The sequence below is a fragment of the Corvus moneduloides genome, chromosome 6 (genome assembly GCF_009650955.1).
Source record: "Corvus moneduloides isolate bCorMon1 chromosome 6, bCorMon1.pri, whole genome shotgun sequence".
Classification (NCBI taxonomy): Eukaryota; Metazoa; Chordata; class Aves; order Passeriformes; family Corvidae; genus Corvus; species Corvus moneduloides.
Genome location: NC_045481.1, coordinates 15,716,053 through 15,739,924, shown reverse-complemented (window position 1 = coordinate 15,739,924; position 23,872 = coordinate 15,716,053). Strand labels below are relative to the sequence as shown.

General features: G+C 41.9%; 1 protein-coding gene across 1 annotated transcript in view; it reads right to left on the bottom strand.

The window, feature by feature from the left end:
• Positions 1 to 23,872, bottom strand: part of ITPK1 (inositol-tetrakisphosphate 1-kinase) — a 145,210-nt gene that overhangs the window by 50,195 nt on the left and 71,143 nt on the right. Inside the window, exons 4-5 of the mRNA XM_032113283.1 lie at positions 22,524 to 22,649; positions 14,689 to 14,806 (exon numbers count right to left, since the gene is read on the bottom strand). Coding sequence (XP_031969174.1) covers positions 14,689 to 14,806; positions 22,524 to 22,649 — 244 coding nt within the window. The remainder of the gene's footprint in view (positions 1 to 14,688; positions 14,807 to 22,523; positions 22,650 to 23,872) is intronic.

Below are 23,872 nucleotides of genomic sequence, written 5' to 3'. Positions count from 1 at the left end.
GTGCTGCATCCAGTTGGCACCTGGTCACTAGTGGTGTTCCCCAGGGATCAGTACTAGATGAAGTCCTATCCAATACATTTATTGATGACCTGGACACAGGGGTTGAGTGTACTCTTAGTAAATTCATGGCCAATACCAAATTGGGTGGGAGTGCTGATCTCCTGAAGGGCAGGAAGGCTCTGCAGGGTGATCTGGACAGGCTGCATCCATGGGCTGAGACCAACTGTATGAGGTCAAGAAAGCCAAGGGCCAGGTCCTGCACTGGGGTCACAACAACCCTCCAGAGCACGACAGGCTGGGGGCAGAGTGGCTGGAAAGTTGCCTGATGGAAAAGGACCTGGGGATGCCATTTGACAGCAGCTGAACATGAGCCAGCTGTGCCCAGGTGGCCAAGAAGGCCAGTGCCATCCTGGCATTCTGTGTCAGCAATAGTGTGGCCAGCAGGACCACGGCAGGAATTGTCCCCCTGTACTTGGCACTGGTGAGGCCACACCTCAAATCCTGTGTTCAGGTCTGGACCCCTCATGACAGGAAGGACACTGAAGGGCTGGAGCGTGTCCAGAGAAGGGCAACGGAGCTGGGGAAGGGTCTGGAGCATAAATCTGATGAGGAGTGGCTGAGGGAGCTGGGGGTGATTAGCCTGGAGAAAAGAAGGCTCAAGGGGAACCTTATCACTCTCTACAACCACCTGAAAGGAGGCTGTAGCCAGGTGGGGGTTGGTCTCTTATCCTAAGTAACAACTCATAGGTCAAGAGGCCTCAAATTGCTCCAGGGGAGACTTACATTGAATATCAGGAAAAATTTCATCAATGAAAGGCTTGCCAAACATTGGAACAGCCTGCCCAGGGAAGTGGTGGAGTCACCAACCCTTGAGTTATTTAACAGACATACAGATGTGGCACTTAGAGTCATGGTTTAGTGTTGGGCCTCGTAGTGCTGGGTTAATGGATTCAATTGTAAGGGTTCTTTCCATGTTTCTAACAAGGTGTGGAGAAGGAGAAAACTTGGCTAATCTTTTCTCTGGCTCACCCTGGGTTTCTGGAATGGGCTGGATGATAAAATGCTTAGAACAGGTGGGCCAGGACTCGATAATCCTGGCTGTGTTGCTTATGTTGTTGATAAGCCTGGATACTGAACTAACACAGAAAGTACCGTTTCCTTGCAGGAAGAACAAAAAAAAAAGGCAGGTTTGGTGTGCACAACCAGTTTGTCTGTCTCACTCTCTCTTTTTTCTTTTCTGGGGGAGAGAGACAGCTTCACAGGCACAAATGTACCACCTGTCGAAGCTTTCTCAGCTATTCCTTTTTTTTTATCCTCACCTCTGCAATACCTTAGGCAGCTACTACTTCTGCATCCAGTGCATGAATCCAATCCCAGGCAGACCTTCACAAACCAACTGCGTAAGGTCCTCCACCCATACCTGCCTCCAGAGACCAACATATACCTGTGTTTGGCACAGGTTCCACTACAGTTTCAGCTATTTGGTTACAAAATTTTAAAAGCTTTTCTAACCAGTTAAATGATGGCAGTTATACAATTATACCATGCTATACACCTTCAGCCTGTTTCTCAAAGAATTTCTCCTAATTCACAACAGTCACTTTGAAAATAATCACTCTAAAGGAGTAAGGCAAGAGGGAAGAGGCAAAACATCACATGATCTTGGACAGGTGTGCACTTGCAAAGAGCTGCATCCATGGAGCAGTTACTGCCAAAGGTGCAATTACCATCTGGAATGGTAACCCTGCCCCAACACCTGCACGGATGTAGTTATACAGACTATAAAGGTGCTTTCTTCTGGGACTGTTCATCCCTCCTCCCACGCAGGAAGTTGTGTAAGAGCATCCACATCAGAGCTGTCATTCACTGGAAGGAATGAAAAGCAACACACCTAATGAAGACAAGCCCACCGAATCTCCTAGATGGGACTCTCTTGTAAATCCAGACTCCCACTGGTGTGAGCAGCTTGTGTTTTACTTTTATATACAACTAGGTTACAGCTATACTAGTCCTTAACGTTAAGTTCAAAACAATAGGACCGGCCAAACTGCTGGCAAGCAGTTGCACTTCCATCAAGTAAGATGCTTTTCAGTGAAACATAAAGCAAAGCTTGTTTACTTTCACTTCAAATAAAGTGTCCAAAAGAACAAGTCACCTTTCTTCCTGGGACTTTTGGGCCAGTGAGCTGTGGAGTAAGAGTGGGAGAGAGGAAGGGGAAGAAAAGAGCTATTTTCTTCTCTTCTCCAAATTCTGAAATCTCAAAAATACTAACTCTCTCCACTGCCCCTTTTAGGCTCATTATAAATGATCATTTCTTCAGTGAAATAAAATGGATATTTTCAGATCTCTTCTAACATTATTTTCTTTCAAAATACCGAAAACCAAAAGCAATTACAATCAGCTCTATCATCTAGGACATTCACTTCTCCCCCTCCCCCCCTGTGCAGGACCTTGAGGGGAAACATCACACTTAGAGAACTGCCTGTATTTTGTTAACAGCTCATAAAACAGACGGCATACAAACATTGTGGGGCAGTGTTGGAAGACACAACAATCAGAGTGTTGAAAAACCTGGGAAATGTAGAGCTCTACACCCCCCTAAGCACTTCTGCTATCTAGGTGAACACATTTTAAGATTTAGCAGTTTAACTAAGTGGCAGCCTAACAGCTGATTAGAAATTAATGATAACCACAATAAAATGCCAGCATAAATTTTACCCCCAAAAATCATACCAAACTCTGGGTTCCAAAGGCAGCAAAAATCAACCAATACCCCCTAATCTGCAATCTGGTGCACCTGTATGGCAACTTAGGATAGAACTATGAAGTGCCAAAGAATTTACGGCAGAATTCATTTTCCTTCAGCAGAATAGGAGTGTGCTATTGAACTTTCTTGGTGGGAATATCCTTCCCAAACTGCATTTACCTCCTTGTCAAAAATAGCAAGTTTTTAAAAAACATTGTCTTAAAAAGGAACTAAAAAACTGTCCCCATGAGCAACAATGAAATCAGCAAATTACACAGTACAAGAAATCAGTTGGTGTGATACACTTCTCTCCTTTTAGAAAACCAACACTAATTGCCCAATACTGAGGTAACTGCAGTTTATCTCCTAGCAAATGCTTGTGATGCTTCCCAAATCAGCAATTAGCGTCTGTCCCATTGCGCTTGTCTGTCTAATATCTTATGCAAATTATACAATTTATAGCTTTAGATTTAATGTGTGGTTGCCAAAGAACGCCCAAGGCAAGAGGAGCCTGCTGATTCAGGAATGCATAGCTCAACTGCCTCACCCTTGTGAAGCAAGTGACAAACTCATTCCACAGATTTCTCCACAGAGGAGGAAATACTTGCTGCACCACATCCATATGAACAGGTGCAGCCAGCCCACTGCTCTTCTCTTGGCATCCCTAAAAAGCAGAATGAAGCCAACTTTGGCCTGAAAGTCAAGCAGCCAGAGTAGCAGGACTATGTCCAGGTGAAACATGTCGGGTTTTATATGGGAGCACAGCCTATCATATCCAGGCCTGGCTGCACTGACCCACAAAAACTTTGCCTCAATAGAAGCCCAAGACTTCTCAAACTGCTTAACTCTTAGATCACTGGCTCAAACTATCAGTAGTTGATGTTTTTCATTCTGAAGGACAATCAACATCAGGAAGTGCTGGTCTGGGAAGGCTGCCAGGTTACCTACCCCAGTCCCACTGCATTCTGAGAAGATGAAATGCTTGTAACACCAACACTGGCAGATGTTCCCCTATCCAGTCTGTTCCCAAAGCCTCCAGTACAGGAGATTCAACTACCCCACTAGTTTGCCCCAGCACTACAGCTGCCTTGCAAGCAAAAATCTTACCCATACTTACCCCTTCTACCAGTGTTTAAACAGCACATTCAGAGGCTTCCCAAGTGCTGACTAATCCTCAAAAGGTTCCTCTGAGGGAGCAGGGAGGTTTGGCTGGCATTTTAGAGATCAAGAGAGTAAGCAGGGCTGTTGTCAAAGCCCTGAATCTCAACAATTAAGAAGATACTAGAAATTATTCACTGTGAGGGTGGTGAGACACTGGAACAGGTTGCACAGAGAAGTGGTGGATGCCCTATCCTTGGAAATGTTCAGGGTCAGGTTGGCCAGGGCTTTGAGTAACCTGGTCTAGTGGAAGGTGCCCCTGCAGGCACCCCATGTTCTTGCCCATCCCATGGCAGAGGGGTAGAACTAGATGATGGTCCCTTATAACCCAAATCATTCAATGATTCTGTGATTACAGATCCTTTGCATCTCAGAGACTATGCCTTGCCCACAATGCTGCATGTAGATTGATTGTATCACATGCAAACCAGAACTTAGCACAGGATGGGGCTCATGTTCTGTGTCCCTCCTACTTACCTGGATGGGTGTCTTGTCAACACACCTGTGCCGTAGTAGGGTGATGAGATAGAATAAACTCTCAAGTTTTAAGTGAGGAAATTGCCTCAGTGAAGCTCAACTGTCCCACACAACCAGGATCTCAGTGGACCCTCAAACACTAAAAAAATACAGATGAGAAAAGATAAAGCTCTTCCTGAATGTTAACATCTTCCATCGCCTTCATAGTATGTTTAGCGTCATTTGTCAAAAAAAGGACCTCATTCAGAATATTCATTTGTCAGCAGATGGGTGGTGGGTATATGTGTGCAAGACTGACACTTTGCATCTCCGCAGGAGAGATTTCACTGCTGGCTGCTCGCTGGCACTCAATCAGAGACAGAGCGAACACCCACATGGCATCCTCAAGCTGATTAAGAAGGAGCTGGGATATGAACACTCCCTTGTGTAGGAAACCTGATGCCACATCTAAAGTTAACAGTAACAGCTGAGAGATCCCTTCCCTCCTTGCCCCGGCAGACACTACAGAAGCTGGCAGCTGCACTGTAGCAAGGAAAAAGCTGCAGTTATTCTGATCATGGAGTAGGCTTGTTAGGGTGGGCAGGTGGGTGAGACTGTGAAACATTATCTGTTCAGTCATTTTCATAATTACATACAAGATAAATTTTGCAACTGGTCAGTCTTCCCCATGATTTTGCCAGGCACCAAGAGAGGAAATGAAACAAAGTATTTTAAAAGTTGAAAAGTCCCATCATGTTAAGTAATGCTCTGTCCCAGAAAATGCACCAGTGTCGTCTGGAGGGTGACCTCCTTGATCCTCTAGTAAAATAAAACCTGATAGAAAAACTTCTTCAAGGGTATTCAGTACCATTCCCTCCCTGCCATGTATTACAAGGGCCTGTCCCACAATGCCTCCGTTCTGTCCCCTCATGAACAGACTCCTTTGTCTAGCTCTACAGGGTCTTAATACAGCAGAAGAGAGAGCTATCAAAGAAAAAAGTCCTAATCATATCATCCAGCCACATTTCTGAAAGAATAACAGTTTTAACACATGTGGCTCTATCCGAGTTCCCATTTAACATGCTGAGTGCTCATAACGATTTATATTAAATACCAAGACTTTATTCACAGGACAGTAAAAACACTAAAGCATTACTACTCGCATGAGGTTTAAAAGTTATGGAGTAGAGAAAGTGCTTTAAATCCTCACTGCACTTTCAGGCAGTCTTGCTTCCCTGGAGATGAGAAATGAACACTGGAATTATCAAGCCAAATGAGAACACAGTTCAGCTGATACCATGTCATCTCCATCTTTTCAACTTGGCACTGGGTTTCAAATGAAAGAAAAGGGAATACATATTGTCCCCCAACATATCCCAGCTTATGGAGTTCAGAGTTCATCATGGAGTGTCTTTTTAACACCCACCAGCCAGTACTATATACCACCAATCACAATGGTTTGTAAACCTTTCAAACCTAGTTGTGAATGCGTCCTACCTCTTTCAGTCCAGCTATGATCTCAGTTGATATTTTATGGCAATTGAGCAGCTATTCAATGGAACTCCAACTCTGACATGGTAGAAAAAAAGGGAACATTTCTCCATTTATTCATGTTTTGTTTGCTCAGGTTTTGTTCCACCTTTGCTAGCCTGAGATTGATTTTACTCTTCACTTGTGTGGCTGTCTCTTGGCATTGACCATGTCCCTTTTTTCCAGGACTTCTTTCACTTCTAATGCATATTTTTAAATTCAGGAAAGCAGAACTGAAAACAGTCTTCGGAAAAAGAAAGCGCTTTATTTACACAACTGTATGCTCTGTGTCTTCAATGCTATTTTTGGCCACCATAATCTTTTTGTTTGATTCTTTTGGCATGTTCTCTTTCGACTACTGAGGCTGAGGGGGCAGAAGTTTCCAGTGAGCTACCCAGTGTGATGCTGAGGTCTTTCCTGAGTAGTGAGTCAATGTAGAAGTTAACAATGCACGTCCATATTATATTTTATAGATTCAAGAGACAACAATAAAGTGGATCTATCATTATGCTAACTCTTCACTGTCTTTTGGTAAACCTGTCTGATATTGCTGCCTCCCTTTGTCTGGAAAAAACTAAACAATTTGGACTTGTCTAAGAAATTTGGTATCCTGTGTTCATCCACCTTTTCCAGTGTTAATAATAAAAGTTCTGAAATGCCACTAGAAGGGGTAGTATGGGATGCTTGATTTGCCGCATTGAATGGAGTTTATTTATCTTCTCCATGTCTTTGGTCTCTCTCAAGCACTTTCTGATGCTTCAGTTTACTTAAGATCTGCCCTCTGAGGAGTGACTTTTTTTTTTTTTGAAAGTTATTTCAATGTGCTGACTTGTGTTCAGCTATCCAATTTCTAGCTGACTGTTTCCAAGAACTCTAATAGGCCAGAAGGCCTGAAGGCAACTAGAGCAACATGGACAGTGCCATTTGAAGGATACACAATTTTTATTATTCAGACTATTTTAACCCAATTTAACAAGCAGTGGTTCACTCTCAGTGTACAGAACTAAACAGATTGTATATTTCTCTACAAATGCCAGGAGTTCTGAAACATGCTCCATGTACACCTTGCCCACCAAACAGGGTATGAAGGGATGCAACACATGGCTGTGACAGTGCTGCTTTTTCTTCTCAGCAGAGCATGTTTTTGTTTCCATGGAGCAAAGCTGTATCCTGCTGAATCAGTTTTGTTTCCTTTACACAAATGCAGTGACCTGAACCACAATTACTGACACTCTAGAGGTGCTGACTGTCTCCATACAGCCATACCAGCCCATGAATGCATTGGGATCTCTATTTCCACCCCATATGCAGCATTTATATATCAGAAAACCAAAATATTAGTACTTTCCAAGCACTACTGGAAAAAGGGTACCCCAAACAAAGAGAAAAGCAAGATGTTAGTGGTATAGTGTATCAAATGACAATGACAAGTAAATAACCTTGTCCAGGAAGACTATCAAGCAACTGACCATAGAGGTTTGGTTCCACTCAGTCATAAACTATACAAGAAATCCGTACCATTTCAAGTCCCTCTCATCAATCTTTACACTTTCAGCCTCATCCACTCTAATTTCTGAAAGCCATTTAGAAATTTCATGAGACAGACCCAATTACTGATGTCAAGAACAAGAAATGCACTCAGGCTTTCATGATTTTCTTTACTGATACACTCAGCAGGAACAGTTGCACAAAGCCAGCAGATAAGTGAAATGGGAGCCAACAGTGATTTTAGAGGGGATGTTAGGGCCCTAGTGGTAAAGGAAAGCATCCTCTGTGCATGTCCCAGGCAGTGCTGCCATCAGCTGATTCCACACAACCCTGATAGAGCCTTAAGGTCCTGCTGGACTCTACGTGAGGAGAGATTAGAAGCTAACCAGGCGTACCACATGTTGGCTAGATACTTATCTCAGAAAATGTAAGGGATGCTACTTTTCTTGTCCACACCAGAATAAACTGCTTCTTCAGCAGCAAAAGTGACATAAACACATTACACCAAAACTGGAGTAATATTTCATCAGCCAAGTCCTGGTGTCCAACTCAGATGAAAGGTCCTAGTTTTCAAGATTTATTTCTTGACCTTTGATCTTGTGACAATACCAGTAGAAACACTGGGAAAAGCCACTTCCTGCAAAAAGTATTCCCAGTTAAATTTTACATTGATACTTTGAGCAATTTATCTTTCAATGCTCCTTCATTACTTTTTCTACTGCAGCACCCAGATACTTGAGAAATTTGGATGTCAGCCAAGGAAATTTCTGCTCAAGAGGATCAGAATACGTTGAAACACAACCATGCTAGAATTTAAAACATCTAGTTTATTCAGTGAAGACTTCATCATGACAAGAAGAATCCCTGCTCCTCTTTTCCTCCTTCTAGAGAGACCAAAATCCTCAAGAATTAATCCATGTTCTGTTCATAAAACTCAAACTGGAGATGTCTTAGGAATGCCCCATGACCACGGAGTGCAATCATGGCTTATACCTTTACCCCATAAAATGCAGATTCAGTCATTCTTCAGATCCACCCAAGCCCCTAACACCAAATTCATGGCAGCTCTCACTTAAATGGATATAAACTTTTCCACTCTTTCAGCTTTATCAAGTAGAAAAATGCTTTGAAATCATGCATGTAGATGTAAAACAAAAGTTTTCAACACTGGTATTCAATAAATGGATAAAAGGTCCAGCCTTGTTTCTTTTCAGATTCAGATAAGCAAAAGAGAGTGAAAATGGGGTGCAGATTCCCCGTATCTGGTCAAAAAAGCACATGAGAGTTAAAGATTAAACCTAAGTGCACCCAAAAATAACATCTGAACTTCACAGGCAGGCTTATTTTGAAAGCTCAGTGGCCATTAAGACTACTAGGATTCAAGATGACGATTGTTTGTTGGTTCAAGGAGTTCTGACTGGCACACTGTGAGACAAAACAATAAAAATGTTTTCTGTATTATTCTCTGGGCTTTGTGCCTGTTGGCCTGCAGAGTCACTTGAACAGTCCCAAACTGATGGACCTCAGGAGGCCAGTGGCAGCGGGCCAGCAGACTGCCACTCCTGGCTGGGAGAACAAGGACTGTGCCCACCATATCCACAGAGGCCCCCAGCTCCCTCCTACCTATGCTGGGACAGAGATCACAGCTCAAAATAATGAAAATCTGAAAGGGGAGAGGAGAGGCAGGAAGGGAATGGAGAGCCTGTTCTGATTATGAAATGGCTAACTTTCCACAGTCTTACCTTGGAAAATCCTTTTGTATACTACTTTAACAAGAGCAAGATATGATACAAGACAGAAGATTCCAGGCTCCTTTAGGGGCTTCCCACTTTCTTGTCCTGCTGCCTCTTTCAGGACAGCATTGGTCCTTTGGAAGCAGCTATCTACTTTAAATTTCAAAGCCAGGGCTTGTTATTGTAACACCAACATGCTGATGTCCCTTTGTTATCCTCCTCCTAGATGGATGAATGAGCTTTTATGAGAAAGTTGTCAGGTGACACTTCCCTGGGGCAAATGTCCCAGTGTGTTTCCAGTTCCACAGAGCACGACTGAGACCCACAAAGTGCTGGCAGCTGGGTATAGAGGACTGCCATGTGCAACACTGCTGGGAGCTGAGGCACTTTGGACAAGCTGCTTACAGTCACAGAGACTATCAGTCCCATTCCAACTCCTTCCTTCCACACAGGTGTACTAGTTTTCATACAGAAATTAAAATCCAGTCAGTGAACATGCACCACACATTTTGAGTGAAGTACTAAGACATCTGTCTGCATGTGTTCTTGCTGGAAAGAGAACATACAGTCAACAAGGGAGACTTTTGCACCCAAAAAGCTGGCGTGGTTATTTACAGTAGCTGACATCAGCCCTCTAACTAAAGATACTTTATTGATATGTCCCTGCATGAAGAAGTGAGTCCCAGGTGAGTGATTAAGAGGTTTTAAATTGAAGCTAGATTTTTCTTTTCACTTTAATAGGAGCTTCAAATAAAAATCAGAGGTGTCCAAAGTTGACCTGTGTGACTATTTTTCTCTCCCCTCTGACCAAAACTGCCCTGAAAAGTAGGCCACAGAGAGAAGATGCTACAGTTTCAAAAGTTGAATGCCTGAAGCTACGTATATACAGATATTTTCATGCACTTTTTAACTGGGTGGCCTGATTTTGAGAAGTTCTAAGTATGCACTGCTCCAGCAATGTACATGCTCCATAATGCCCAAAAAACCCGCCCCTGACTATCTGCTCTGGTGTTGAATTGTAGACGCAGTTTTCTACTCCACAAGAGGTCCACGCTTTCTGTTCAAACAATACCTACACAGCTTTCTTGGCACAGACACTTGCTGTATCAGAGTATGTGTATGTACACCTGGAAAAGAGCTCCTGCCCAAAACAATGTAGCATCTTGACAGGCAGGTGAGGGTCACGAAAAGAAAGAGATGCACAGGGGTGACACGCAATGTCCAAAGTCATGCAGCAAGGCAGAACCAGCACCAAGCAGAAAACCCTGAGCCCCAAATCAAATGCCTTACCTATTACATCATACTGAGCTTCCCTCCCAGCAGCAAAAGATAGATGCAGCTGTGCGAGGAGTATTTCTAAGGCAGACAATCTGATAAAAAGAAATCCACAGACTAGAGAAGGATATTGTGATCTGTTCTGTAATATCCCCCAAAATGAGAAAGGAGCACATACAGCAGCAACTGCATCTCTTATATTAGTAACCAATCAATCATAAATGATTTTGATTACATGCCAGGATGAAAATATTAAAGCTAAAGGGGTGTATACTGTTTAGAGTGTCCTGAGGAAATAGCTCCCATACTTCAAAGACAACTGCTATGAAGAGAGAAATTAAGTAGTTGCAGCTCGGCTCATGCAGGAGTTCTCTCTCTTAGGAGAGCTCCACAAAGACTATTGTCTGCACAAATTTTAGATTTGGAGCTAAATTTGAGAACAACAAAATTTTTAAACTATGGAAGAAAAAGCCAGGAGCAAGTGGTTAAAGAAATGAACTTCAGGGTCTGCAAGTTCAAATGTTATCAGAGAAACCAGCAAGTCACTTGAGACAGCAGAGGAAGCTGAGCAGCAGATGGGAACACTAACTAGATAGCACACTGAGTGAGTAGCATGTTTACTTCAGTTTTGGTTTAAGTTCCTTCAACTTGGATTATTACTTTTAAGATAGGTAGTGAATTTCAAAAGCTTTTAATCTTTAAACAAAAAATGTAATATGAAAAGCTTAGTTAGTGCCCAGTCACAGTGCTCATCCATTACCATCTTAAGCATGATTTTAAGTGCCAGATTTTGAACTTCAAACCTGAAGGATCACAAGTTTTTAACACAGCATCAGAAAATTTAGTTATTTTCATTAGGTTAGAGCTTTAAAAAGGCTGACACAGTCCCAACCATACAATAACCTGTTAAAAAAGAAATTTGCTCCTAATCTTTCACCAAACATCATCAAAACTGATCAAGAACACTTTTATATAAGAAGCAATTCTTCACAGATAAGTAAATAAAGCAATACAACTGCTGAGAGAACAACTGTGACACCAAAAAAAATCAATTCAGTGATTTATTTCAACATAGATCTGACAGCTATATAGGACACTAGCTGGGAATGCAACCTTTATTTTTTCAAATCTTTTTTTTTAAAGATTCAGAAGCACAGGTTGCAGAATAACTAGCTCTTTTAGAGCTTGCACTCAAAATAACAGAGACCTGGAAAAAGAGTAAGCCATAGCCCCAGTCAGACTATTGATTCCAAAATAGAATCCATTAAAATCAAAGTTAAAATATCTCTTAAAGCTTTTTTTTTTTTTTTCCCCCAGAAGAGAGTGCTACTTCCTTCCAAGGGAGATATCACTACCTATACTGAATAAAGCAACAATCTGCAAACCACCTCAGCACTGCTAGTAGCACGCTAGCACAGCGGGTTCAAGGTGAATCCTGGAGCACATCTCTCAGAGAGGTTATGCAGTCTCCATCTGTGGAGAAACACAAAAACCACTGGACATGGACCTGAGGAACTGCTCTAGAGATTCTGCTTTGAGCAGGGAGTTGGACTGTATATTCCCAAGAGGCCTTTTCCAACTTCAGTGATTAGGCAAGTCTGTGAACCTTCTATTTCCACAAGGACTGAGGGGTTACTAGGTCAGACTAGGACATAGAAAGCCCAGGTTCAACCCCGTGCTTTCCCTCAGACTACTGGTACAATTCTGGCCTAGTTACTAGTCTTCCTCCACCTCGGTTCCTTTAGTGGCCACAGAGTGGTAGCAGAGAAAAGGAGTGTCTCAGCCACCCATTCTCAGGAGGCTGGATCAAAGTACTTATCACTCAGACACTTGACTCCAGAAAGAGCAAGATATGGGACTTTCAGAAAGCCTAACAATGTCCACGTACCCAGTTTAGACACTTCAAATAGGGATTCCCTTTTTCAGGAAGCATGGAGAATTCTGTGTCAAAAGGACAGTGACTTGGACATCTGAAAAATAATGTGAGTTAAAATCAAGCTGTTTATAGACCATGGGGCCCTACTGCTGCAGAATACAGTCACCTCAGCAGAGCATGTGGTCACCCCCTCTTTAAGCCAACTGGTGCAAATCTTCAGTTTTCCAGTTGTTGTAAAGTCTACAGCATTGAAATAAAGTGTAAACTGAGAATCATAAATAAAGATTATACTTCATTTATAGTTACTTTCAAACATAATTCAAATAGAGGCAATAATCACTGAAATCCAAAACTGGTCTGTAAATAAAAACTGAATTTTCTTTTGAAAGACTTTGAACAGCAGAAGGCTTCTCCTTACATACATACTCAACCCTCCTGAGTTTACAACACTCCTTTGGAAGAGATAATCCCTTGCACTGAACTTAACCCATCACATTAATTTTGTATCCTGTGATAAAAAGAGCTCTCTAGTTACAGCTAAAGACTAGGATATTATTTTCTTAGTAGTTACATCCATAATGAAATTCCAGAACAATAAAGATGTGGCTCCTAAGAGTTCATGCTATTCACAGATGTATTACTTCTTGTTTGAGTTTTCCAAGTGCTCATGGCCTTGGGATATGAGATGGCAGCCACAACAGAGAAAACATAACTTAGCAGGTGAAAATAAGGAAGTGGGGGGAAAACCCACAGCACTGTCTAGAGTGGTGTAACTTTTCTCTTACTGCACATCATCATGTGCAGGAATAGAGAGGCTGATCTACTTAGGCCAGAACAAGAAGACAATTATTCATCTCTCCTGAGATTTCCGCTGCTAAATATGGAGTTGGTTCAAGGTCTTGGTCATGATATTTCTGATTATGAGACAGAAATAAGATGAGACTAGGGAGGAAAGCGCCAGGGGGAGGGAGACACAGGGTCAGGGGAAATATGGTCACCAAACACTGCAGCAGCCAGTGACAACAGCTAATGCCATTCCTTACTTAATTCCTCAACTTTATTAATAGCTTCTTTTAAATTCAGTTTTACCTGAATACAAATTTCCTTTTTCCTTTTCCTACTTAAGTATTTATTTCTTTTTCTCATCAGTTTGACCAAAGGAGGCTGAAACATGTGGAAGACAAACTACTTGCAAAAACTGGATGCTCTCCCAAACATATTGTTCTCATAAGGATAACAATAGCACTGATAGCAATTTAAGAAAAAAAGAACAAAACCAAACCCTACTGAATCCCTCTGCTTTTAGAACAAAATCCCAACCACTCCCTCAGAGCACAGGTTTCCCTCAGCACCTTTCTCTTACTCACAAACAGCAATAACTACTCCAAAACAAAATCCTTCTAAACTAATCAAGTATTTTCTCCCTAAGAGATTCCAAAAGACAAGTGAGAGTGCTGTGAATTGTTAGTCTTATTTTTACATAAAGACGGTGCCAGTGGGGCCAGGCAGGTTGTATGCAAATAATATGTCCATAAATCTACAACTATAAAAATACAAATTGCTGAGCTTCTTACCTGCCCATCAAGACAGTGATAACACAATCTCAATGGTATTTCCAATAACACCCCATTAGAACATAGTTCAGAAATGCAATTTCCCCCCATTACAGTCATCTAACATATGAAACAGTTACTTCAGAGCTATTCTAGATTTAAATTCAAAAGCCAATAAATGTTTCAAGAACATGACAACAGCACAAGTAGAAAGGGAATGAAAGACTAACTCAACCCAACAGTTACAATGTTAAAATGAGAAGGTAATAGAATTATTCAGGTTGAAAAGGCATGACTTCTAAACATGGGAATACAACTCAAATGATACGAATTAAAGGCAATAGTTTATGTCAGGTAACAAGCCAGCACCAGAACTGCATTTATGTTCCTCCTAGCAATTAGCTTGTGCAATAGGCTTCCAATACCTCTCAAAGACCTTAGCTCTATTTACACTTTAATTCCTTTCGGTCCTTTCCAAAAACCATTTTTCTTCTTCTCCCTCCAATTCAGACCTCAGGACTCTTACTACTGCTGAGTTTGTACAGTCATTTCAGTTTACCAGCTCACACAAGAAGACAGTGTTTTCCAGAAGATTTCTGAGAGTGCTCACTGTGGTAAATATGCTCCCCATTAAATCCACATCGTATTTTTAATCAGATACAAACCTTCTTTGTGTATATGGAAAAAGAAGAGCACAGAATTCCAGAGGGCAATCCTGTGACACAGGAATGCTTCAGTGTTTTTGCTCCCATGGAGAGACAAGGCAAGGGGCCCAAAACCACTACTTCAAAGTTCACATCCAACCTCCAGAAGGAAGCTGCTTCCTTCTCTAGTCATAATGAAAGCCTCCAGGGAGAGCAGATATTGGCCTACCTTGCATGTATGCCTCTATTTGCCGAATTAGCTCATAAGACTTGGATCGGTCCAGAAGTGTACGAATAGCCGGGAGAGGGTCTAGGATAATGGTTTCTGGATGAGCATCAATATACTCCTGCAAAACAATATATAGAAAAAAAATGGCATTAGGTTGGCTGAAGAGTGTAGAAAAATATGAGAAGAGAAAATAATGGGGAAGAGAATAGATAATGTTAAAAACCTCGAAGTCCAGCTTCTCTTCAAGGGGAGCCAAATGGACTTTGGCAACGCAGAAAGTGACCAGACAGTCAAAACACTGACACTTGAACTAAACGCAAATGTGACAGCTAACTGGTTTAGATGGCAAATTCCTCCTGTAGACACTATCGGTACCAAAACCCATGCTGCAACCACATTACCTCACAAGGGAGCCAGTGGCAAAGTGCCATAGTAAGAGCTGTGAGCAGGGCTGAGAAAAGCCATTAGGGGAAGAAAGATGGCACACAGCTATCTTGGGGTCAGCCTTGCATTCAATTTCTACATGTGAACCTCACAACTATCTGAACTAGGCTCAGAAATACATCTGGGTTCTTTTATGTTGTTATTATTACTGTCCTCTAGCTGGGCTGAAGACAGTGTTAAGGGCTGGATGATAAGGGCTGAAATTTTTTTTGGCAGAGCTGAAGAGATTGTTGCTTCACTGTGTCTTCATTGCTTGCTACTTCTCTATGTTCATACTCTCCTTTTCTGACTACAAGAACAAAGCAAAGTTAATGACCTCATGGATCTTCATCTTGGGAACTCAATTCCCCATTTACTGAGGTCATAACCGCACTACTGCATCTTGGCCATGAACACAGACACAGCTGCCAGGTATTGGCCTTGCAAACCCAACAAAACTTCCTTCTGTTTCTTAGAACAGGAGCTGAGTTTCTTCATCATTACCCCAACCTGGCTCTATAAAGTCAATGGAAACATGCATCCATCTTACTCTATTCAAAATCAGACAAATATACCCAAAGTTAGCATCTCTCTTTGTTTTACCCAACTTCCCAAAGCCATCCTAATGTTTCCACTTACTTCTTTAAATACCCATTCATACAAATGCTGCTGCAATTAATGGACTTCCACAAAGTTCTACTTCATTTAAATTGACTATTTCAAAGAAGAAAACATATTACAAAAGATACTTCAGAGTATGACAAGGTGGCCTCAGGAGATGCACTTTGCTGGAGAGAAAAGAATGGCATAATCTATTTCCAGAAAGTGATTTTGCTCCAGATACTAACTGGGGATGCAGACTTCTCCACCCTAGCACTGGCAAACTGTTGCCTTCTGGTGACTACATAGTCTGAGCTGATGGCGGGTAAAAGGAGATTATTCATTTGAGGTTAAGAGGATCCAGCACTGAGGTTTAAAGAACCTACTGCATCACCCACAAGACACAAGCAGCTTTCTTTCACAGTGCATTAGGCACCCCTCAGTGGCAATACTCTGTGTCTGACGTATTTAGTAATCCCTGCAGAACACAAAAAATGAATTCCCCAAAGATACGTTCAACCTTGCTGCCTCATGGGAAAAGTAAGGGACAGCCTTTTGCACAGCTGGTCATCAAGACTGTCAGACCCAGGTCTCACCCTGCAGTACAGCCTGGATAAAACGCCTCATCAGCTCAGTGGAGCAGAAGCTGGGTTCATTTCCAGTCACTAAAGCCCAGAACATACACTTTTCATGAGTCTGCTGCCCCTAGTACTTCCAGAGTCTTAAGCAGAGCAATCAGCTTTCAAATAGTATCATATTACCGAATGCCTCTTAGACACCCACACATGTTTATGCATACGTGCCCTGTATGCAGCACCTAAAAGACACCCTGTGGAGCTAGCATGATCCAGTGATTATGATATTAGCTTGAACTTGCTGGTAGTGAAACTGTACTTGAGTATCTCAACATCTCCAGAGTGTAACAAGACAGCTCTTTTAGTCCCTCTGTGCCTCCATTTAAAAGACAGGGAGTTACCACACTCTTCTGTGTGAACACTGTGTCTTCCCCAGCACACTGAGGATGAGCTCCTGACAGGGCAGCAGGGAAGCACAGCACCCAGACTGAACATCTCACAGCTCTGAAATGTGGCCTCAGCAGAGCTCTGGCAGCAAGTGTCCTGCAGCACTTCTGTTGTGTGTACAAGCTCTTCCTTTTGCACTGTGGCGACCACCCGTCCGCCTCTGGTTCCACTTTGACTTCAAGATCCCCAGACTTCCATCCCGGCCCAGCCCCTACTCTGCACATACTAATCCTTCCCCTCACACATACATTCCTCCAGTCTGTGGACTCCATTGCCTTTACCGCCCTCCAAAGAGGGAATGATTTTTCCATCTCTTAGCTCCTTGTATACCTTCCCGAATTTTCCTGATGCTCACCTCAGCATTGAGAACTATCCTTGCTTCTCTGGGATTCATGTATTCTACTTGTTAATTTGGCTCACATTACTCTAAGTATTTCCAGATGGAGTCTGGCTTTTTTATGCTTTCTGTAAGGGAAGAGTGCTTTATTTCTAATGATAATAGCACTAAACCGTATTAAAAGATCATCCAAGCAGTAAGCTTGCTATAGCATAACAAAGTTTAACAGGAATAAAGGCACAATCTCAAGGCCATTCTACACCAGTCAACATGTCAAGAGAAAGGAGCATCTAAGATGACTTTCCAGTGCCTGATTTCTCATCCTGTTGCCTTAAGGAGCCTCCAAAAAGCTCTGTAAGGCAAACATGAAATAACTGATGAAGATGAAGGAGGTGGGAGTGGTTTTCCAAAAGCCATTTAGACTCTGAAGGACTTTAAGAAACTACTCTAATGTCAAGAAGAACTGCACTGAGTAAAAGGCAACAGCCCCTTCAAACACACAAAGGCTTTTGAGCTTTGAGCAAATGAGCTTTCTTTACAAAACAAAGACATTTCTCAGCATTAAATCTGTGTCAGGTGCTATTCTCCAACTCTTCTCCATTCGCAGGCCTAGGCACTCGGACAGCCAGAGAGCACAGGAATGGCAAAACTCAGAGCAGGGCAGTGAAGATCTGTGTCATCTAAGGAAAGGAAAGGGCTAGAAACTTAAGTGTCTCCTAGAGCTAATCTGGGGACAGGCCACACATCTCTCCTTTTAACTGAATCCAGAACCAGCTTCCCCTTTGAAGCACAGGACTCTAAATGCAGAACAAGGTCAGCGTACTTGTATGTGTCCTTTCTGTTTGAACACAGCTAGAGATGAACTGCAGAAGCTGTGCAGGGGACAGGAGCATCAAAATGCACTCAAGTCCTCAGAACTCTGCATCTCTTCTCAATGCTGTTCGTTGCTTGGATTTCCATCACAAAGCATTAACTCTGCACTCAAAAACAAACCCATCCAGTTGCACCAGGATCCCCAAAGCAAATCATCCAGCTTCCCCTTGGGCCTGTAGGCTGCCCGCACTTTCCCAGTCTCCCACATGTCTCACCAGTACATCAGCAGCACACGCAAAAGAAAGTTTCAATACCCATGCATGGAAAACTACTTTAAATAACTAATTAAAAAATCTGAACCTTACACCAATTCCCTACAAGAGGAAATTACAATAAGAAAAGTCAATTTTGTTAGTTTCACAGGAGCATTATGGTAGCTGATGTGAGACCTTTCATAAACTTTGATTCTTTACTAGAAACTGCTCCACACTCAGACATCATGTATTACAAACATACTCAGTTTTCAAAGCCATATACTTTGTCTAGAAGGCAGGAACTGGGATAGTTTGGTTTTCTTTCTTACCAAGAAGGCAGAACTGTAGCACCAGTAAGTGACCTGTGAAGATCACTTAACAGACTGGAAAACCCTTGGTGCAGCCTAAGTAACAGCGCTCCAGTGGCACAGAAGGACTCCACTACCAGAAATACAGATCTGGATAAACATGAAGGGTTTCTGCCTAATTATTTTGAAAGCAGGTGAGGTACTATAGAAATGAACTTGAAAATGAAGCAGTTGAAGGAGGAAAAGAGAAACACTGAAGCCAGGAGAGAGCTTTCAGTACAGCACAACCTTTCAACTTTGAACGTTCAAATCTTCTCTCATCCTTCTAGCAAAACAACTCTGCTCTCCACTTCAGTGGATTTACTGAAGACTGATATCCAACAGCAGACTCCAACCACCCAGGCAACAATGTGGAAGATATTTAGGCTTTCCAACAATAGATTGAAAGGGCTCTGTCCTTGGGCTGCAGTTCAGCTTGACCCAGACAACATCTATGTTTTCCTCTTTCTAATCTTTGACATAATAAAAGCAAACAAGAAGAAACAAGGACTTTTAGGAGATCTTCCTTTGTTTGTATTCCAGGCCTGATGTTAAATCATGCTTTGTACCAGCCCCATTCCTGGCAGAAGGCCAGCAATGAAACTTGAAATCAAAAAGAGACCTAATATTTCATGTTTCCTATTAAATACCTCTGGATATAACCCAGCAATTTAAAAAAAAATACTTTCCTTGAAAAGCCTGTGTATAGATGAGAATGGAGTTGCTTGTCATTTTACCCAAGAAAGGTAGCTAATGATTTTTTAAAAAATATTTTAACAGAAAGTTGATATAGTATCTACTGCAAATAATAAGTCATTAGATGATAAGAGAGATTCACTGATTCATTGACTTGCTTTTATTACTAAGTAATAAAACTTATATAAATCTTTTGTTTAATATTAAACAAAGTTCCATAAAAAAATATTCCAAAAGAAAACAAGTAAGCAAAAGAAACAATAACGCCATTTGGATTTGTGTTTTCCCACATACAGAAACATGGCAATGACCGCTTGTAAAAACAGGACAACATTTTCCAAGGGAGAAACAGATGTAAAGACAAGCCTGTCTAAAGAGTTTGCATCAGATTCAGACTTAGTTCTGACTAAGCTGAGTTCTAACTCAGCTGCACTGTTTAGCCTTCAGAAGTCCACTGCTGCTTCATCTTGCAAATACCTACCCACGGGAAGCTATCCTGACACCTAGCACTCAAATGACAAATTTTCAGTTAAGTTTGCTGTTTATGAGGCTCTTCCAACAAATTTAAGACATTATTTTTTAAATGGGTAAAGCACAGCCTGTGAATTCAGGTGCAAATAAACCATTTCAATTTTGTATTAACGTGTCCCCCCAGTTAGAAAATAATTACTAAGACATAATAGTTTCCTTTGGTTTTTTTGCTTGCATTTTCCCAGCTGAGAAGTCCCCTACCTCCTTCCCTTCAAAAACATCTCCCTAATTTTCCTTCCTCTGAGTCCCAAACCCTTCTAAGAAAGCTTCTCAATCAAGATTAGAAGAGGCCATCCTGGACAACTCCAGAGTAAGAGAGTCAAGAGCTGAAGTGCAGCAGGGAAGGAGACATTTTAAATTTTCATCAACCTGATAGCAGAAGTCTAGGCATAAAATCTGCATCTGATCTTTTTATGTAGACTAATGCAAAGAGAACCTGTTCAGAGAAAGCTCTGAGAGACAAATTAATAACCCTATTGATTTTCCATCATTCAAGCCATCATTTTGAATGCAATATGAAGTGGCAATGAATGAAGCTACTCAAGGCCCAGTACAGCTATGACAGGCAGGATTTTGCTCTAATGAAAGCATAACAAAGATTCCCCAATGCCTTACATGAGCCAAAACATACTCAGTTTTCAAAGCCATATACTTTGTCTAGAAGGCAGGAACTGGGGTAGTTGGTTTTCTTTCTTACCAAGAAGGCAGGAACTGTAGCATCAGTAAGTTAAAAGCACCCTGGGGACTCTGCCTCTTCACCTGACTTCCCTCCATGTACTTCTGGTCAAGAAGGAACCACTGAGCACTATAACCAATTTTTACAGTTAACCAATTACCTGTGTTCAATCAGTCCAGCCCTGTGTTACAGTGGGTAGGAAGGGAAACTGATCATCATCTCTAAAAACAATCATCATCCCCAAAATAAGGATTTAAGTGTCCTAGAAAGCAAATAGAAATAGTTCTCCACTTTTCATCTCATGCACTACACTAGGTGCTGCATGCAGTCTTTGTTTTGGCTTTGGATGAGATCACTAGGCACTCATCACTGATTTTCAGTGCAGTGGGGAACAGTTTGCACCTACCAATATTCTCCTGAGAAACTGCAGTCCATACCACATCCCACTAGCACAAAGACCTCAGAAAGCTCAGCCCTAAAGGTCTTCTGGAGCTAAAAATCCCCGTCAACAGGCAACTCCTCCGTACCATTTTTGTTTTCCTGTAATGTTTTTTTTCCAAGGCAATTGAAAACAGCCATAAACTGGCATGCCAAGAGGCTTCCTGTTCTATTAGCACTCTCTGCCAGACCCTACAAGGGCTCATCACAGACTCCAGAGAGCAGGGACACAGAGTCATGTAAATATGAAGCCAGTTTCCTCCTTAGCTCTTTGCAGATTAGATGGTCAAGGCCTCTATAACATAGATCTAAAAAAAAGTCATTCTTAAAAAGGTCATAAATATAGTCTGGCAGATCATTCCTCCTCCTGTGGTCAAGGATCCCTTGCTCTCTGCTTCCTGGAAGACTGCTTTATGGAGCCAACAGTAAGGCTGCTGCCAGGAATCATCTTGCTGTCACATTTATATTCAATAGCAGGAAAAAAGCATAATGAATTTTGCACTGTTTGGTCTGGTTAAGATCATCAGAACTTTTTCAGTCAACTTAATCAACAATAAGGGAACCACACTATTTCCACTTGTGTGTAGGTGCCAGAAATACCACAGTGCTTATATAACACCTCGCTCATGCAAATAGCTTTCTTGCAAGGGGTCATTTTACATTTTCCAGGTTGGTCATTGATTTTAGTTTTAAAAACTCAAAACAACAACCCTATCCCACACACTTTATACAAAAGTATTCTTACAATTTCTTTTTCTTAGGGAATATGCTTCTCTTAATTTCTAATGATTTTCAATATCATAAAAATAATACAGGACAGATGCAGACAGGCAGCAACTTCCAGATAGTTTCTGTCCTGGACTCGAAATTACATGAGAGTATAATCTAAAAATGCATTTTGGTGGGTAATTCAACACAGAAAGGCCTGTGCTCTGCCCCACTGGTTCCTAGTTATATGTTTTACTACTGTGGAAGTTTCCTGCATGCCAGTGATGTGGCACAACTTGGCCTCCTGCAGAAGAAAAAGCTTAAGGCCTTACTTTATTGGAGAGAGGATACCATTCAGATGCCTGCTCACAGGGGCCCTACCCTCTATCTTATCCTCTATCTTCCAAAACAGAAAAGGTTGGAAGGTACCAGGAGAGAATCTTTTTCTAATGAATGAGTTTTGAAGACACTTTTTCTTTGGGAAAACAGTTCTCTGTACCACTACACCTTGCATATTTCTGACCTTCAATGTAAACCTGAGGGAAAAAAAAATTAATACAACACGATTTTCAGCACTAGAGGACAGAGTCTCTCACAGTAATCTTGATGTTACAGAAATTAGCATTCCAGGAACTGGGAAGACTAAACAGAACTGGGCCAAATTCAGTGGCTTCTGTCATGGAGAGATACACATAAAGTGCTCGGCAAACACCTGTTCCTCTTCGTGAGCAGCACTAAGACTCTTGAAATGACATAAGAACATTTGGTGGGAAACCAGTTCTAACTAACCTTACTGATACAACACAAAACCTTCCCAGGGTGCAAGTCCATTTTAAACTGACAAAACTATTTTTGCTGGGCTATCAGTAGCAAGGCAGCAGCATGCCAGACAGCTTTTCTCATCAAACTCCTACAAACTGCAAAGTAATCAGACTGAATTTGCTGCACTAAATTCATCCTCTTGCTTGAAATGCAGAAAGAACCACTTACCTGGAACCTCTGAACCAACTCCAATGACTGGCTGTCATTCTGGTCTGCTTCAAGGATTACATCTGTCAGTTTATGTATGATCACATCCAAAGGGCCCTGATCTTCAATGGGTTTGGTGAGGTCAAGCTGAAGAAACCAGAGAGAAACATTTTATTAATATATGGGGGATCCAAACTCTTGTCCCTGCCACCATCCAAGGTGTTGCTGCAACACAGAAGGCATTTACTTTACGCAGTGCCTTTGTTTTGGTATGTTATCCAAATCCCTGAGCATTTACACTTCACTTAATGTTAGAAAACTTTACTCAGACACTTATGTCTCAGCAGCATAGCTCTAATTCCATGAAAAAGCAGTGAAGTCACCAGCAAGTACCCTCCATCCAAACACCTTCCTGTTCCTCTCCACCCTAAGCCAACATACGCCTCCTCAGCTCAGTTTCCCGGTACACTCACATACATACAAAAGGAATGAGCCAACAAAGATTAACACCACTAATAAAAGGAAAGTCTGCTATGCCCTTTGCCCACTGGGATTGCACAAAACAGCGCCCAGGAAAGGAAAAAAGGTAACACAAAAGCAAGTGACTCAGGATCTGTGGAAATTCACCTGCTACTGAAACAGCTATTTAGCTGGTAAGGAGGGGTGCAGCTCCCAGACACTCCCAACAGCAGACTTTGGCTGGAGGCAAAGATTTGGGGTGGGGTGTGCAGAAAGCCTGCTCCAGACAGCACAGGAAGGCATGAAAATGGTGGCAATGTGTTAGAGGGCTTGGTTCTAGTACCAAAACAGGGTTCAAGAGCAGAGGAATGACCTGCACTGGAAAAGGATTGAGGAATTTTCTCTTGATGAAATATTAATGCAAAGAAGCCTACTGGACCTGATGGGATGCATGCGAAGAATCCTAAGAGAGCTGGCCAGTGTGAGGGCTTGGATTTATCAGGATATAAATCAAAACTATGGATATTCCAACTAAATCAGGAAGGGCAGTCTGGTTACAGCAGAGTCCCACAGAGGTAGTGGGATCTCCATTCTTCAAGGTTTTCAACACCTGACTGGGCAAAGCCCTAAGCAACTTAGTCTAAATTTAATGCCAAATCTGCTTTGATGAAGATGATGCATTTCAGACCCCTAAGATGCTCATGAAACCTAATGATCCCATGAAGCTATTTACCAGATTTAACATTAGTTCAGTGTAAGTGCCAGAACTGGCTCATGTTCTAGACAACACACCGGGCTGCTCACAGCACAGAAGCTGTGAGATTCAATTCAACCAATTGTCAGACCTGCTGCATTAATGACAACTTAACCTTGTAAACGTCAAACCAGGAACATCTCTGAGAGGAAAGATG